The following is an 18,810-nucleotide window of genomic DNA, read 5'->3' as shown; positions in this document are numbered from 1 at the left end:
ATTTTGTTCTTGGGTCTCAACTTTTCCTCTCTACTGCACCTGCTACTTTACAGCATTGAACAAAAGCTTATTAAAAAACAGTTTTGCTTGCTCCCAAGTTTGCAACTACGTGCCTGAAAACAATCAGCTCCAGTTTAAGATTTTTGTTCTAATCTTTATTCCCCTTTCTTGTGTTGCTCCTCTTCTGTTATCAAGTACAGCCCACTCAAGGTGGGACGTTAAACATTTATACACAGGGAAGAGGGAAAGTCATAATTTATCAATTTGCATTAAAAATCATATTTATTAATACACAGAACCAGCATTCCCTTTTGTTTAGAAGCCCTTGTACTATCAAGAGAACAAGAGAAAAGGTTAATGAATCCTCCCATTAGACTTCTCTTGCCACTGGAAGATAATACTGTAGTTTAAAAGGGACAACTGCACAGAGGCACATGAAAGCTTCCTGTAAGATCCATTAATCATCACATGTGTAGCTATTAACACTAACAGCAAACCAAAGACTTGGTGTTTTTTCCTCTAGTTGTGTGAATGAATCTTTGTGTAACTTTTCTTTCCATTTGCTAAAGTGTTGTATTTACACACCAATATTAAGAAAACATTATTCACTAACCTTGAACGAAGAGGTGGATGTTGCAGAGTATCCACTTGCTCCAGAAACAAGAGACACCATGGAGCCATGGCGACGTAAGCTTGACTCTGATCCATAGCCAGATTCAGTCTGAAAAATACAAGCCACATAAAAACTAGAGTGGTGAGCCTTTTAATAAGAGGAGAAACCATGAAAACAAGATTAAAGTAATTTCTCCTAAAAACAGACCATTTGTTTCTTGTTAGGATGCAACAGGGCTTTACGGAAGTTATTTCTGCAAGTTTAAGATGTTGGTCTAGCATCTGTGAAGTTAATATGAATCTATTTTTTGTTGTCATAATGATCTGAAAAAGCAGTAGTTATCTACAACCTGTTATGTGCCCCTCAAAAGAGCAAGAAAACATGTATATAAGGGTTCAAAAGGACAATGTTTCTATTCCTTTGCTATCTGCAATCTCTACCACGGAATTTTCTTTTACATTTTCATTCAAAAACCCTACAGCACTCCACAATTAATTGGGGGATTAGTAGGGTCCAGTTTGAAGAAAATCAACAACTTCAGTAAATCCTTCCAATCATTGAAATCGCACCTTTTATTTTTAAATGAAACAAAATAGAGACCACAGAAAAACAGATGATTATTGTCAATAATTTCTTTTTCCAGGCTTCTTCAGCAATATTTTATATTAGACTAAAATTGCCTTTAACAACAACAAAAAACATAAAACAAAATGAGATACAGAAAACAAATGAAGATAACAGTAAATTAAATTTTGCAAAAAAATGAAAGCTGTATGTTTACTAAAATAGCCAGAAAAAGTTATAAAAATCTTAAGTTTGATGAATTCTCTTACAAATAAAACTAGATACTGACCACCTGAAAGAAAAATATTTCCCTCTACATTAATGTAAGTGGTCAGAAAAAAATGAAAAAGTAAGAAAAAATGATAGTTCAGATATTAACATCTGAAATACTGTTATTAATTTGATCAAGTGGACATCGACAACATTGTGAAGGACCTTTGACAGGTTTAAGAAATTACATGGTAGCAGAGAAATCCTGAAGGGACGAGTAGACAGTGACACCAAATGAACGACATGGAATAAGAAGCAAAAATAAAATCTAGCTGTTGTAGTTTTTAATGGAAAAATTGGAAGCTGCTTTGAAAACTTAGCAAAGTGCTGATAACTTAAGATAAAAAATGAGCATACAGAGTATCAAAAACAGTAAGGACAACATATTTTTTGAAGTATTTGAAACAAGATTTGGATAATATTGTTATGTATGGGACAAAGTATGTATACTTGGGTTACAAAAGGAGCAGTGAGAAAAACTGTGTTCCAGAAATGAAGGTATGAGCGAAGAGAAATGCGAGTCTCAGAGCGGTTAACATAATACTTCAACGAACATGACTACACAAGATTATTCATCAAGAACAAGCAAGAAAGAGCCAAGGGTCTGTGTCCATCCAGCCTGTTTGAAAAATGAGGCAGAAGACAAGAAAGAATTAAGGAAACAAAATGGACTTTAGAAGAAACAGGATGAGTATCAAGAGTAGAAAAGAAGTTGAAAAATTAGTATGAGTAAGAAATATAAGCATAACTTGAAAAAGGTGGCCTAGAAGTTTCGCTGAAGGTTTAACTGATTAACGTACACGATACTTGCAATAAAAGAAATACAAGCACCTGTAAATTTGAAATACTTAATAAAGCATATCGCATTCATTGCCTTATTTCAGGAAAATATAGACAAATACTATAACCTGAAACAGCAGAAACAGAAGTTTATGTTTAATGACAGCTTCAGGTCAAATGAAAGAATATAAGAATCAGTTTCCTTATTCTGTCACATGAAGGATGTATATGCCCCATATAGTCATGTAATATATAACACAGCTAAAGCTATTTTATGCTGAGTATGTATCCCAGAAATAATACATGTAGCTATAAAAGTGTAACAACAGAAGTGCTAAAAGCTTTTATTTTCATAATTGTACTATTTGTTTTGAAACATGTCTTAAATATCTATTGGCTTAGACATTTTGTTAAGAACAATCACACTGTATACACAGGTGGGTTTTTTTGTTTGCTTTTAAGAATATCAGTTGAAATGTTGAGGGTACACTTGACTTTAGTAATGTATTTGGGAAGTTGGACCACATCTGTATTTGCAATGCACTTGGTGTTATGTTGCAAAGATTATAGCTTAGTTCACAGGGTTCATGTAGTTCACTTAAGTACAAAAGTAAGGAAATAATAAAGCTTTGATTAATTTTCTTAAAATATTCAAGAGCTTTTTTTTTTTATTTATTATTTTTTTAAATGGACAGATCCTCCTTCAAGGACTTGACAAGTGAAAGCAAAACAGGTAAGGAGATAAAGATTGAAGCACAAGAGTTTTAAGCATACAATATTATTTCTCTTTAGAAGTGTTTAATCAGTAAAAACCTTAAGAGAGCATTTTATAGAATTGGAAAATCATAAGATATTTGTTAACATTGCCTTTAAATGCAAATTGAAACTGAGTTTCACTGTTCTACTGTAAATTTCAGTATTTACTTAATCATATACTATGTATACTAAGATGATTCTGAACGCATTCTTACTACTGTCAGTTTGACAGCAGGGACTCATTCTGTTAAAGTTGTACAAACTAAAAAGAAGGTAACATTTTTCATTTCAATAAGATACATCTTAAAATTGATCTGTTATTGAAGTTGTATTAAAAATATCCAATGTATTAGTCAGAGCATTTTTGCTAAGAACAGCAGATGTATTCTGAATGTTTTTTCCTTCAAGTGAGCAAGACACATGTTCGCAGAAATTGGATTTAAGCTTAAGTGAAATTTCTGAATGTCCACATCTGAAGATTTAATCAAGGTCACAATACCACCATAGAACACAGAAGAAAATAAACCATCTTAGAAGTAGAAAACCTTGTGACTTAAGTTCTCACCTTGTGACTTACATTGACTTAAATCCTTTTCCTCCTACACTACCATTGTAGTCAATGCTCATTTGGTTTAGCTCATAAAATAAAAGCTGAGGGTGAAAAAACCTCCCCATATAAATACTAAGCTTTATTTTTTAAAGGTACCTTTTCAGCAGTACATTTGACAGTCATTTGTGCTTGTGATTAAACAGTTTATCCATGCTTTAGAATTGTACACAAGACAGTGACCTATCAGCTTGCAAACCCTGCCAACAAAAAACTGCTATATAAAAACATTTAGGCAGTCTTAACTCTTTGCAACCACGAAGCAAGCTCAGCGGACTGAACAGCACAACACAAATCTGAAGCATCTGCATTTATAGATCATGTTCACAAAACACAAATGTTTTATTATGTTTTAATAGCCCAAGGGAAAGAGAAAAACAGGAATACTTATTTATCAGGAGAAACAGAAAATAAGTATTGCTTTATAACTGACACAGAAACAAGTCACTCAGCTCACAGCAGACACATGCAAGCAGCTTAACAGAAACAATGAAAGCATGCACCGTGCAAAGCCCCACCATTCTACTACCGCAACATCTAAATGAGAACAGGTCACTGCCGCATTTATGTCTTGCAAAGCAGATCATCATTAACTATTCACTGTAGAAATACTCAATTACATTGAGAAGAGGAATCTTGACACAAGCTTCTTCTGTTTACACAATTTTTAATTTCCCAGAATAAAAATTGGAACGTGGGTAGAGTTCATATGACAGAACTAACAGTCTCTGCTCAAAACCAAAAATAACTCAGAAGTTGTATCAATACACAGCATCAAGCACTAACGCTAAATTATCATGCTCAGTATATAGATGCAGTTCTTTGAAATTCCATGCATACATCATAGCTTCAAAGCTATGCTCAAAACTGGCATTTGTTAGTACACTGCAACAGCTTCAGCTTTCTAAGATGCTGCATGAAATCCAGTAATCCTTTCAAAACGCCTTTTCTTTATGATAGATGAGAGCAAAGAGCCACATGATACGAAGCTTCATGTGATTCTTTACCGGAGCAGGTGCTAGTATCAGCAACAAGGCAGTATGTCAGAAAAGCTGCTTTCAGTAAAATCGTTAAGTATTCACAGAATCATATTGCAGACTTCCATTATGGCTCACACAGATCCGCCAGTTAAGGATTTCCTAAAGTGGGTCAGTAATCCTCTGGAATAAAGCAGACTTGCTGGAGAGCTCCTCCACTTGAAAAAAATCAAATAAAGCAAATTATTCTCCCATGTCTTCAAGAATTATTTTGATTGTGTCTTGATTTAGTGCCTGTCAAATGCTTCACTGTGTTTGTCCACCAAGGCAGATATTTTCCGTTAGCATTATAAATTATTTATTATTTTACATAACACAAGCAGCAGGCAGCTCCTCCCTCTAAAACATAAGGCTTACCCTAGGAGGTGATGAAACAGACATTAGGATCAGGTTTTCTGCAGTATTTGTGAAAAAGGCTAAACAAACAAACAAAGATCAAGCCACAGTAACTTACAAAAAAAAAGTGTAGATGAAAACAAGTAAAGATATAAATGAAAGAGCTGGAGACAAAGCAGAAGAGGTCTGTCAATCCCCTGGTTGTATTCCAAGGGTGATTTTTAGACTAGCTGCAAGTATTTCAGCATGTATTTAAAGAAAGGGTACTGCTATTTAACCCAGGAAAGGACTACGTGGGGATGGCTTGCAGATAAGAATACTAACACTGCAAGCAGGGCACTTTGATATGCATTTCTGTATATTGAAGTTAAATTAATAATTAACATACATCTGTAGGTCTGCTTTATCAAGTGGTCTACAGGCTCTGGCAATGCAATTCTAACATTTTGAAAGCAAGGCAGATATTAGTCAGCAGGAAGGCAGAGACAGGAATTTCACAATCCAGGTAGGAGCCTCTGGAGGATGATTACCCTGCCTACAGCCCTCCCAAGCACAGTGCAGGAGACTACTTAGAAAAGTAAAAAGCTCAAAACATTCTAACATGAACTTTCTTTACAACTGCAAAAGCAGGTAAAGAAATGTAGGCATGTTCTCCTCGTGTAGTGATAAACTTTGCAATTCTGCAGTTAAATAAGCATACTACATGCCCAAGAGGAAACAAGAATTCTGGGATGACAAATAAGCACAAGACAACCAGTAAAACAGAGATTAGAGCAATACAGCACTAAGATAATCATAACTGCTATACCACTCAATCTACCAACATCCTTTGGATCTTTACTTCTCTAACTCCAAATACTTTTGGTAAGTCACCATATGCTGCCTATGGATGACAACCATCTTCAACACCTGCATAAGTTAGACTGGCACACAGGTTAGGAAGTTCTGGAATGAGCTACTACTTTCTAAAGGAAGGGATCACAGAATCACAGAATTTCTAGGTTGGAAGAGACCTCAAGATCATCGAGTCCAACCTCTGACCTAACGCTAACAGTCCCCACTAAACCATATCCCTAAGCTCTACATCTAAACGTCTTTTGAAGACTTCCAGGGACGGTGACTCCACCACTTCTCTGGGCAGCCCATTCCAATGCCTCACAACCCTTTCGGTAAAGAAGTTCTTCCTAACATCTAACCTAAAACTCCCCTGGCGCAACTTAAGCCCATTCCCCCTCCCCTGTCACCAGGCACGTGGGAGAACAGGCCAACCCCCACCTCGCTACAGCCTCCTTTAAGGTATCTGTAGAGAGCGATAAGGTCGCCCCTGAGCCTCCTCTTCTCCAGGCTGAACAAGCCCAGCTCCCTCAGCTGCTCCTAGTAGGATAGGACAAAGCAGCAGCACCTATACAAAAAGCATTGCAGAGAGGAGAACAAAGGCTGACAAAGATGCAACCAAAGGCAATTATCTGGTCGTTGACAATCTTTATCCATGTAGTTCATACCCATGATTAATTGCATGGATGAATACTGTTTTTCCATGAGTTCTCTTAAAGAATGTGCACAGGAAGACTATTCACCAAATATTATTCAACAGCTTAAAATGCTGAGATTCCAGACCAGGCGAATAGGGAGGAGCAGGTGCTCCACACACAGAAGAACAGACAGGATGCTGAGGAGGACAACACCCCAGAGCCTACAACTGCTTCCCTCTGTATACTGATGTAGTAGTAAAACTAAAGCAGCTTGTACTGCCAAGCCACCAGGTTATAACAGGAAAGGACACAGACTGCTTTTGATCCTCTTTGTGAATCTGGGCTGTCAGGAGTGACAAGATTTGCAGAGTTAAACAAGAACCAGAAATCTCTATTCTGCTGTTAAACACCGTCACAAAAAGCACTGATGTTCTGGCTGAGGTTCCCACACAACATACTAAATAATTGTTTGATTTGCTTTAAAAGCAAGAAGGAATAGTCAGGTTTCACAGAACAAGTTAATTTGAAACACATATGGATGGACCTCGGCTTAAGGACAGTACAAGCACACTTCAGTGCCTTTAAAAGCAACAGGGGTTCTGGTCCTAGTTGAAAACACTTTAATAGTTACTTAATAGCTAAATTATACACACTAGTTGCATGCATCATTATTACTTCACTGCTATGTATAAAACTCAAAAGGCAGTGCTGTCAGAGAAGATCCCCGAGCACTAGCAGCAGGCCAGTGAGCCGGGAAGGCAGGAGGCAGCCCCGCTGGAGCCCCAGAGCCAGCCTCTGGGTGCTCGTCTGCACAGTGCCCGCTAGGCAGGGCGGCAGCAGGCGCTGCGCAGGGACAGCACTCGGCGATTGTGGTAGCTGCAGATATCGAGGTCACAACGTCCCTCTTCTCCCTCAAAGTGGCAGGGAAGAAATTACTGCCCCAACTCTATTTTTTAAGATATTTAAGGTAATGAAGTGTTAATATCATCTCTGCATGGAAGTGGAAGAACAACTCTACAGTCTATGTTATGCTTAAGAAGCTTGTGCTACAGACTATACCCGTGACCGCTCACTTGATACCCGATTAAACAGTTTTTTCCAACTTTACTCAGAAAGCTACAAGTCTGAGCAGGTTTCAGAGGTGGAGTTGAGAAGTCTAGCTACCCTTTGCTCGTTCTACAGAAACTTCTACATCAGGAAACCCCAGAATATAAAATACAGCAGCCTCCTTCAATCTGGGTGAATCATGGTGGGGACTAACTGTGCAAGTGATATTACTTGGAGGATATTACTACATATTCTGGAGGACATGCTTTTTTTTTTTTTAACACTTTTGGAAGAAGATCATTAAATGTTATTCACCTATTTCAGTGAACTGTTACCTTGTCACTGCCACACAGATTTTCCTTCTACTCACTCCTCAGATATTCACCTTGCCATCAGAACAGAAATCTCTAGTAAATGCCTGGCATACCGCAGAGTATGCAGTAGATAGTAAGCACTGGAGGATGAAGAAAGTTGGATTTGTCAAAGATCGAAGAGTCCGTATTAAGCCTAAAAGAGGATTCAAGAAAAAAGTGACCCTACACCAAAAGGAAAACTATAAGAAACAGTCTGTTTAAATTGCAATTTTACTACAGTAATTTGTGAAAAGGTGGCAAAAATATTGTAAACATAGCTTGTTTTGCATCTCAAACCATTAAATGTAGCATGTTTTCCTTAGTTTTCAAAACCTATTCCTCATTCTTCCTATTTCTTTTTTTGTTATAGTCCTCATTTTTATCAGATCTCAACACTCACTTCCCTCAGAAGTCCCCAAATACCAAAGAAGGCTTACTGCACCAATTACAGAACTGAACAAAAAATGTTATATGAACTGAAGGACTCCTCAGGACATGCTTTGTTTTCTTATGTTCCTGACACAACTTCAGATTCCTGAAGTTGGCCAGGGTACCAGCTGCATAAAAATAGTCTATTTATGTCAAAATTATCTTTATTTAGAAACCATGCCCTGTCTGTTTTAAAGACTCTTTATGCACACACAATTCTTAAGTTTCCAACCATAAATCAATTTGCCAAAATAAAGATTCTTAAACACAAACCAACTAGGCAGTAATTGTCAGATTATTTTTTTTTCCCCCAGAAGATTAACATTCTGGATGGAAAGTAGTAATGATAAAGTTCTGACAGAATAACTGTATCAACAGAACAACAGAGCAGTTCTACATAACAAGCATAAATGCATTTGTAATGTAAGAAACATTTGTAAGATCTTAAGTCAAACACACAGTATACAATAGTTACATTGACATTTTAAAAATGTCAAGGAAAACATGAACTGTTTTATAAATAGTAGTGCTACTTGACTCTATAATTCTAATGTTAGTGTGTGGGCCAATACTAATAAAAACAGAATGCTAAAGTGATAAATTATCTGAACACTTGAAATATTTAGACATAACACCTAGTCTAAGATACAGAAAGGCAAGAACATGCATATAGTGCAGCTCTCACCTCAGGAGGCTCAAAACACTTTAGAAATAAATTTAGTTTATGCTAGGTAAGAGTTCTGTACAACTAAATTTCAAGTAAAAGGCATATTTGGATATCTAAAAGGATAAAAACTCCCATCTCCAAAAGCTAGTTGAACCACCAGCCTGTGGCATGCGAGTATGCATTCCCATTACAAAATATCACGACAAACCCTCTTCTAACAGGTTGGGCCGGACGAATTACGTTTCCACACACCCCGCATTAATTCAGGGTGCGTTTATTTAAAGCACAAGAATTTGAAGAGATACCAGCTGAAGTAATTAACCTCCTCAGGTCGGTATCCTTTGTGACCACTAGAGGGAACTAGCGAAAAGGGAACAGACACGTCCAAAGGTTACTATTGGTCAAAGCCCAACAGTAACCCTTACCCTGTTTCTGCTTCAGTCCCTGTGCATATAAACCTCCTTTTCTTGGCAGACAATTAAGAACGGAGCACTTTTACCTTTAGCCCTTATAATTACATTTGAAACACATTGCTACATAAAGTTTCCTGCGCAGTATGCAAGAAGTAACAACGACATCTACTGCTAATAGAATGGCAATAAATTAGAAGTTGCACAAAATATGTTGAAAGAGATTAACAAAATTATCCTGAAGTCATGTCTCCTGATTAGCGAGTTCAAAACAATGAATCAACAGGGTAATTTCCAGTTAAGATTGTCCAGAGTCATTAGCACGAATCTAAGCACTTTGACGAATATTTGGACACAGATTTCTTAGAACTTCATCTAACCGTAAGTACTGAAGCTTAGTATAACTTTAGAAAAAGAACGCTTTATATGTGACATGCAGAAAACAGGACACCTCTGTCTAAAGTACCCATGTCCAAGTAGAAGATTTCCATTCATTTTCGACTGCTCTGCCATTAGTCTGCAGCTGTCAAACAGCTCACTGTGAAAATGAGGTTTATATACAAGCCATAGGAACAGGCACAGGATGTCTTCATGTACAGAGTATGCATTAAGCAGGTTCTCACCAAACTAGTTTTCCCTGTATGTATATCCACTTTGAAAAGCAACAGAAGAAACAGAGTTCTGGTTAAACCCTTCCAAACCATAAAAAGTCATGCAGTAGCGATACAGAAATACTTCATTTGGAATAACTCATTTACTCCACACAACACAAACTTAAGCAGGCTTACAGATGCCTGTAGGACTGTTTTAAGCAGTGCAACTTCCGGAACTCTAGTCTTTGATAAAATTTAATTATTTTTTTTTTAAAAAAGATAGTTGAAAATGTTATCTCACTTTACACACTATGTCAGTAAGCATATCAGTAAAAATACTAAATTCAACATTATCTGCCAATACAGAAACACCCCCCACACTATCATTACTCATTCATGTGAAAAGAAAGACTGCTTTTATTTGCTGAAAGCCAACACCCTCCGTGCAAGACAATAGCAAAAACAACTTCAAGCACAGCACAGGTCTCTACAGTTAGCTGACCTACCCTGCCCTTGAAGGAAAACTTGGGAACTGGTAGACAAACAGCTTGCAAAAGGCTGCTTCTACTGCACCAAAGATAACAAACCAAAGGATTTAGGTACCAAAATGCTTGGGACTTCAAAAATAAACGTCATCACACATTTTATTCTGAATTGTAGTACTGTTGGTAGTAGTTTGTGCATTAAGCATGTGCCACCTTTCCTCACAGAACGGCTGAGGCTGGAAGGGACCTCCAGAGATCATCTGGTCCAACCCCCCTTGCTCAAGCAGGGTCACCTAGAGCATGTTACAGAGAATTGTATCCAGGTGGGTTTTGAACATCTCCAAAGAAACAGAGATCTTGTACTTACTGCTTTCCAGAGGGGTAAAAAAGTTTGAACAAGACAAGGACAGTGTTTGAATACAAGCATAGAAAGCCCCCCACTGTAAGTGCCAACTAGAAAACAGCGTACTGCTGGATAAAAACAAGCAGTTCAGTAGCCTGCAACTCAGTCTTCTCCTAGTAACTAAACTGTAACTGAACTGTCTCATTTCATTGCAGCACCACTGTGGACTTTCTGCAAGAACTTGTGCCTTAACTGCTCTACGGTAGGGCACTCCTTAAAGGGAAATGGTCAAATTCTTGCTGCTGTCTGCTTTGAATTCCAACATGTTAAAAGCTAACCACCCCATTGCTAAGCAAGGAGAGGGAGACTCCAACCTGATTGTAGGTAGCAAGGTGTTCCCTGCTCATTCTGCATGGCAGTGACAAATTGCATCCTGTAGCAGGATCTTCACACTCAGATCTGCATAGCAGACCATTCAGGCACAAAAAAGTATCATCCACAAAAAGGGCAGAGAAGTGAAACTAGGGTGTTCTCATCCAAAAGTACTTAAAGATGCTCCACCGTCCAGGATAATAAAATAAAACTTTGCAGACTGCCTGTGCCTGTGTATCATAGAAGAAAAGACCTTTCTTCAAAGATCTTAAAGTGAGGCAATACAGATCAATAAGGCTGGCAAACCTTTCTAGGCAGGTGACACACAAGTTCTGTTTCTAATTGCAGCCTGAGGTCATGTATTGCAGACTTCCTTTTAATGTGGCCAAGCCCAAACACATAATGGAGCATGGTTTTAGTCCAGGTGAACAGGGAAACACCCGTCTACTCACATGGATACTCCAGAAAGAGAAGCTATATATGACTGGTATTGCCAGTTGAACACTGATGTAAAGTTATTAAAGAAATTAGTAGCCATGGCAGCTTCTTCTCAAGTCTTAGAACAACTAGCTCAGTAAGTCTCTGAAGATCAATTAGATACCACTGTACAAACCTTAAGTCCCCTGTGTTGCTTGATTAGATTACGATAAAAGTAATTAAATCTGCTGTTTGTCTTTGCACTTTCTTTTTGCATTTCAAACTGGTGGGTTTATCTAGCACAGCTAGATTTTCTCAAACCTACCAAATACCACACAACACATGAAATAGATATTTGATTTCCTGCTTAACCTCAGCATAGCCTACTTGGGGTAAACAAACATGGAAATAAGTAGAATTTCTTCTCCCTGCACCTTACAACACTTGAGGAGTGAAGCAGAACTTGAAGGAGACCAAGTTAAACCAGATCTTTTGCTTATGAAACCTGAAAACTTGCAAGTTTGAGGCAATACAACTTTGGTGTTTATTAAAAAAAGGAATAATTTTGAGAAAGGAACGGGGAGTCCTTTCAATTTGAAGCAGAATATGACACGAACAAGGAAGGTTGATTTAACTGCTATATAAGAAATACAGATTCATCACAGAGTCAGAATAACTGAGGTTGCAAGGGTTATCTAGTCCCACCTTCTGCTCAGAGCAAGTCCGATTAGACATGCAAGTCTCCACCCTACAAGGAAGTATTCCTCAGAGAATTACAGTATCTACTCTTAAAGCCAGAGTGATTGTTATGAAACATAACTGGAACACACAGGCAAAGATCGGGTTGGTCAAAGTGAAACAATCTGCATTGTTTATAATTAATCAAGTGTGTTAGTCTGGAATTGACTGTAAGCTTTAGTCAAGCTTTAAGGAGTTTCAACTGTAACCACTTATTGATAAAGCTGTAACTTACAGCTGCTGTTGGAAGACAGACCCAAGAGTGACAAAAGTGTGCCAAGAGGCAGAGAATGATTTTTTTCCTTTCCTAAAAGGGAAGTTTCAACAGTTTGGAACTGACAACGTTTAGGTTTGCTGCAGCATATGCTTGTATAGTCAGCTGAAACTGCTGATTCACCTTCCCCTAGAGTCTTCTTTCAGGAAACACACAATGACCAGCAGCAAGTCCACTTTGCAAATTTAGTAACATTAACACACATGACATTGCTTGTCATTTAAGATCTCCTGCTGACACCTATGCTAAAATAATGCAATGTGTAAGACATAGCCAAACTTAGTTTTCCTCCTTGAAGGAGTATAACTGAATTAAGTCTAAGGAAAAAAACTTATATCTCTAGTAAAGGATTAAACACTTGAACAATACATCTCATCTTCCCCTGAAAGCATGGCTTCACATCTACAGGTTTCACTATTAGTGTCATGCCGCGCAAATAGGATGTGTCATCTTACCAGTCTTGGCTATACTTGCTTACTTAAACTAGCAATTTTGAGGTAATAAAGTCCTTCCAAGTTATTTCAGATCATGGGAGTGCAAAAAAGACAGATGGACATCTGTTCCCCTTCCTGCCAAACCCCAATCTGTTTGCACAAAAGCAAAAAAAAAAAAAAAAGATCATTTTTTTCACAAAATACATTGTATAAGAATTACCTTAAAAGTTTCCTATTAGTGCTAAGCAGACACTGCATTTAACAAGCAGAAGATGCCAAGTCCTGCCATGCTTTTTAAAAGAATTAACCTTTTCAAAGTCTCCCCCAGTATTTTAAGTTCACGTTAGCTCTGGCAGCTATTTCCTATTCTCTCTTTTTTTTTTTTTTTTTTTTTTGAAGGGCCAATGGAGGAGGAGGGGTGACAAAAGAACCAAAAAGCTACAGATTCGTTTCAAAGTTCCCACTGTTGAATGTTACTGAATACGTATCATTGCTACTTGTGCACCCCACCCATGCGGCTGAGCAGCATCTACATACCCTATAGCTAGGGTGTAACTCTGGTCTGCTATTATCAACACAAGGAGATTTGCTTTAATCAAAGCACCCTGCTCACTGACACCCTTTACAAAGTCTGTTCAGAAAGAAAAAAGACTGAGTTTGGTAGATGGAGGCATACAGAGAATCTAACTTGCTTCTATTAAACTTAACACCGAGTATGGCTTGAGCTGATGAGTAAGAATTGAGTAAACAGCATGCATCTCTATTTGGCAAGTGTAAACTTTTAACTGTTTCTAACTCACTACTTCCACGTTGCATTCCTGTACTTTCTGTTCTGGATACCAAGAAGAGCACTTCCCTGATTCGAAAGTGCACTTACACCAAGGTTAAGTCTGTCAGAGGTTTCTGCCTGAAAACAGTATTGTGCATTGAGGCTACACAGAACAGTGCTGCTGCTGCTGCCACAGAGGGCTCAACTCATGCTGCTTGTGCCATTATGCCAGTTATAGGCACTTGCATTCCCCCCTGTTCCCGTAAAATTAAAGTATACACTATCAGTATTATTTACCACAGCTATTTTTACAAAATAAATCAATAACACCTCTGCGTTTACCAGTAGAGTAAAACTTGTTTATAGAAATACTCCCACTTGTTTATAGAAATCAGGTTGGTTATTTACTGCATGGCCAGCTGCATGGCTGGTGCAGTAGCTTTGCTTAGTTTAAGTTACCTCAAGCATTAGAGGTAGCACCACCATTACTTTAACCATGCACATCACCTGTCATTAAATAACGTTACAGAAATATTGACTGACATGCTCCTAACAGCTTAGCAGCAGTATCACAGCCTTTACGGCTATCTGATATCAAGTTAGCACTTCCAAAAGTGTTTTTTTCCACATGGTACTGCACCCATGAGGCAACCCTTGGCCAACGTGCATTTTGGCCTGTACTTTTCAGGCACTCTTTAGACATTCCTCCAGGCATTTCAGGACACCCTGGTTCAAAGTTATCTCTCCACAGTTTAACCATTACTATATTTGAATCTTTAGTCAATTCATGCAGTTCGCTAATTCAAAGGAATTATAGGAGTAAAGAACCTCAAGTAAGTTTACTACTGCTTGGGGGGGCAGTGGTTTGAGAGAAGAAGAGTTCAAGACCTCTGCTAAGATTATGGAGACTACCTGTTAATGCTCAGACAAGATGGAGGAGAAAACTTTAATTAGGAACATATGGCAGACAGATCACTGCTTTAGTGGATACAAAGATTTAAGATAATCTTAAGTCCTCATATGCATACAGCTTCAAACTCAGATAAGGAGCTCCCATAAGAATAGCATACAAGCTCAGCTATCAACTATAATACTGCTAAGTTACGCAGACGTTCATGGGCCAGCCAGTCTCCATTCTTACCGTTCTTTAGAAAGCACCAGATTATCTAGTACAATTGCTTAAGAAACTGTACCCAAGCAGCACAAAGATTTGTTTCTGGAATGAAATGAAAATCCAAGACAGAAGAGTTGGAAAGACTTAATGTAATGGAACAACAATAAATACTTAACAACTGTGCTCACTGGAGAATGATAAAGTTACGTTTACTTGTTTATAGGAAATACTATGCTGTACAAATATAGCACAAGTTACAATGTGTATCTAGAGATGAATTTAGTAGTTCACAATCTGAAGAAATAAAAAAAAATCATGGTGTTGTGATACAGGATAGTCTACAAGACCCACAATGCAATCCTACTTTCTGTTTAACGTCTACGATCCTCAATAAGGAGTCCAGTTTTGGTGCTCAAAGAAGGTGAGGACAGGGTTCAGAGAATAGAAGGCAAAGCTGTAAAACATGTTCACATGAAGAATGACTGAGGAAAGGAGCACTGTTCAGTCCAACAGAAAAGTCAATAAATTGTAGATGCTACAAAGATGAAGGAAGTGATCTCTTCTTCAGAATTACTGTAAATAGAACTGCTCTGTAAAGAAGAGCTCAGAACACAAGAAAATGATAGCAAAGAAGGAATCCTAACAGTAGAAACAAACATAGCATCTAATATTATCATGTGAGCTATGTCCATCCTTGAGGGAGGAATTTGGACTGATTTAACAACTCTTCATGAGCTCCCTTCAATTTATTTTCTCTTCTAATACTATACCAGTCAAAGCTCACTGAGGAACAACAAAGAAAATACAGTATTCACAGCTAAAGAAGGACTGATACACTTCCGAAGCTAACCAAGGTACTTAATTTGAGATGGCCACATCTTTCTCCTGTGTATTTCCCACTTCAGTCTGAGATTCAGGTCAAAATTCAAATAAGCAAACTTATTCAGAGTTCAGAAGGTCAGAGTTCAGAAGACTACTCTTGGATTTAACCTTTTGTTTAGCTATCAGGGAGTGTTTTTGCAAATTTTACTTTGTAGGGAGACGTCAAATGTGAATACACAAGAATGTAAATTAGATCGTTTATGTCAACATACAACTGTGACAGATCAGCAGCAAGAGCAGATCTAAGTTACTGTGTAAGATCCAGAAACAACTTATGGTTTCCTAGTTTCGAATCAAGAAGAGTTTTTGCAATGCCTTTCTGCGTATATTTGTACTACTAACCAGTGACTTGCCTACATGTTTAAGTCTGTTAAAGAGAATTGAACTTTTTATGGCTTAACACACATGAATGCTTATCTTCTGGATTCTCTCAGGCAAGTTCGACTGCTGCTGCGAGTCAGTGCCTCAACATGAGGCAATCCTCACGGCAAGTGAGGCACTTGCTCCTAAACCAGTATGCCAAACCTTGAGTTTTTACCATTTCAGAAAACTCCCAACAAGCTTAGCTAGATTTAGTTAACTACATATGCTTTAAGTGACCAGTGAGAGATTACACACATCATCAATACACAAGCATTTTAGGAATATTATATTATTGACACCAGCTTATTATTATTTAATTTGTAATTTAGATGTTCTCTTTTATGATCACAAATTCTCTAACTACAAACACCTATTATACAAACTGAAAACCACAAGTAACCACACCAAGAATTAGTATGTGAACCCTGGATATTTTAACAAGGTGAAGCAAACAACCTGCGCTCTAGTAGTACTGAGAGGACTACAATCTCCCAAGTAGACCACAAGCTATATAATTTAGCTGGCTTTTCCTTCTATACCAACATTTACCTTATTTCAGAATTACAGCCATCTGTACTTGTACATGAGATCCATTTCACTCCAGTATCTTGCATCATATATGCATGAGCTATATTAGAGCTAGCTGTAAAGCATTACAGAAACTAATATGCTATCCTCCACAATTGTCAGCAAAGAGAGAAATTCAGACTGTTGTGCTGCAGAGCAATATAACATGGCAACTCAGTTCAGTTTGAAAGAGAATATTTAGCTGTCACTGAAACTACCTGAGATCTGATTTGTTCCAACATTTAGGCTGCAAATGTCAGAAAAAAAGGGCTTCATCACCATTTTTGTACAATTGTAATTATGAACCTGAGAAAGGAAGGTGAGGTTAAATCCTTACTTACTCTCATACCTCCTATTCCTTCCTTCAGCTGCACTGTTGCTTTGATTTAGGCCAGTCTTACTTGTGAACTGTTATTGAGAAACTTGTGTTGAGATGAAACATCAAAAAGTGAGAAGATTAGGAAGCCACATTCTTTCTCCTCTTCAGACCTCAACATCTACTACTGATGAAACAAATGACGGAAAAATCACACATCACAGAACACCTAAACTCCAGGAGAGGAAGTAGATTGAGAAATGGCAACAGACACTGTTTCTGTCCCCTCCCCACCCTATGACACATCTGAAAATACACTCTTGGCACATTTATTTTAAAAATAATCAAGAATGCATTTATAACTAGCATTCACTGATCAACGTTAGAAGAGATATGGTTTGCTAGAATGACTTGGCAGCAATTCACTAAGCTTCCTAAAAAAACAGTTAAGGGTCAAAACATCTGTGTAGACTTCTGAAGATCTTTTGCAGTGTTTCCACATACATGTAAACGTTGTTTGTGTGTTTACGTGGGCTATTGATTTCAATGGCTCCATAAAGACCTACCAAATAGCAAAATGAAATTTAATGTACAAAACTATCTACTGACGGCAGAAATGTATATTTCTCATTCAACTTCAATTTTTAAAAGTTTGTTATAGCAGTATGATGAATATATATTTTTTAATATAGCATTCCTTCTTTGCATGTTCAGAATGAATAGGGAAGTACAAACTTACTCATTTAAGTTTCTCTCCAGACATGCAACAGATTTGGAGTGATTTATTTGCATGGTTTTACTGGCATTATCAGTAAATTAGTTCAGTCTTGGGGCAGAACTAGAGATGTATAGAAAAGGAGAAAAAGACTGCCTTAGCAAAATTTCATAGGCTTTCATTAGCTGAGGAGTGCTATGAACAACTTAAAGATGTAATACCCTTCTACACTCTTCATTTCCTCTTGATATTCTGAGCTCTACTTTCAAGAAATTAAACTTCATGACAGTTTCTGACTAGATTAACTGGTCAGAAAATTCTTGCCGTGGCATCCCCTGCTAATAAAACAATATAGTATGAGAAAGTTATCTTCAGTAGCATTTTTCAGTATCTTCATATAGTTAACAAAAATAATTTTATGTATCAATATTTACACAGTATTCAAACAAAAGCTCTACTTAATACTGTTAACATGAAAATTTAAGTACCTATGCAATTGGATGGATAGACAGAAGCATTTGGGACTCAGTCTGAGGCTGAAACATTCTAATTACAGAACAAAATAGGAAACAGAGATATTCTGGATGCTTATCATCAAGATCGAAGTGAAACTTGATATTTTCTCTGAGCTTGGAAAGATAAGTTACTCTTGCACAATCTTACACTTAGACAGAAACATAAGACTACTTGGCCTACTCAAAAAGAAGGCTGAAGTTAACTTTAAGAAATGCTTTAATATCATATCTCAGTATTTTAGCTGGTATCCTTCTCACTTTACCCAGAAGCTGATTTGTATGAATGGATTTAAGCAGTCTGACATTAGAGTACCTTTTTAGATTTGGAACAATCTTAAAGAGATCTCTCAAACCATTAAAAATATTTTGTGCGTTATTTTGTTAAATTAAAGATACTTCAAGTGCAAGACATTATAGTGATCTAGTTTTAGCCATTGGGAGTTTACCTTTCTATGGTGTTGTACTAGACTGTCAGAAGTCCACCTCTACCCCTTGTCCTCTCCTCAGGAACCTATCTGCTGGCTTTTCCACTTCACCATTACAACTAGTATAAGTAGTAATATTTTTTCAAT

The 18,810-nt window shown here is 37.5% G+C and overlaps 1 protein-coding gene across 2 annotated transcripts in view; it reads right to left on the bottom strand.

The window, feature by feature from the left end:
- The window catches only part of CERT1 (ceramide transporter 1), a 79,832-nt gene that overhangs the window by 31,164 nt on the left and 29,858 nt on the right, over positions 1-18,810 (bottom strand). For both annotated transcript variants that reach the window (XM_027446890.3, XM_038171325.2), the window contains exon 4: positions 614-721. In XM_027446890.3, coding sequence (XP_027302691.2) covers positions 614-721 — 108 coding nt within the window. The remainder of the gene's footprint in view (positions 1-613; positions 722-18,810) is intronic.

This window comes from Anas platyrhynchos, chromosome Z (genome assembly GCF_047663525.1).
Source record: "Anas platyrhynchos isolate ZD024472 breed Pekin duck chromosome Z, IASCAAS_PekinDuck_T2T, whole genome shotgun sequence".
Classification (NCBI taxonomy): Eukaryota; Metazoa; Chordata; class Aves; order Anseriformes; family Anatidae; genus Anas; species Anas platyrhynchos.
The sequence above is the reverse complement of the archived record's forward strand: the minus strand, read 5'-3'. Positions and strand labels throughout refer to the sequence as shown.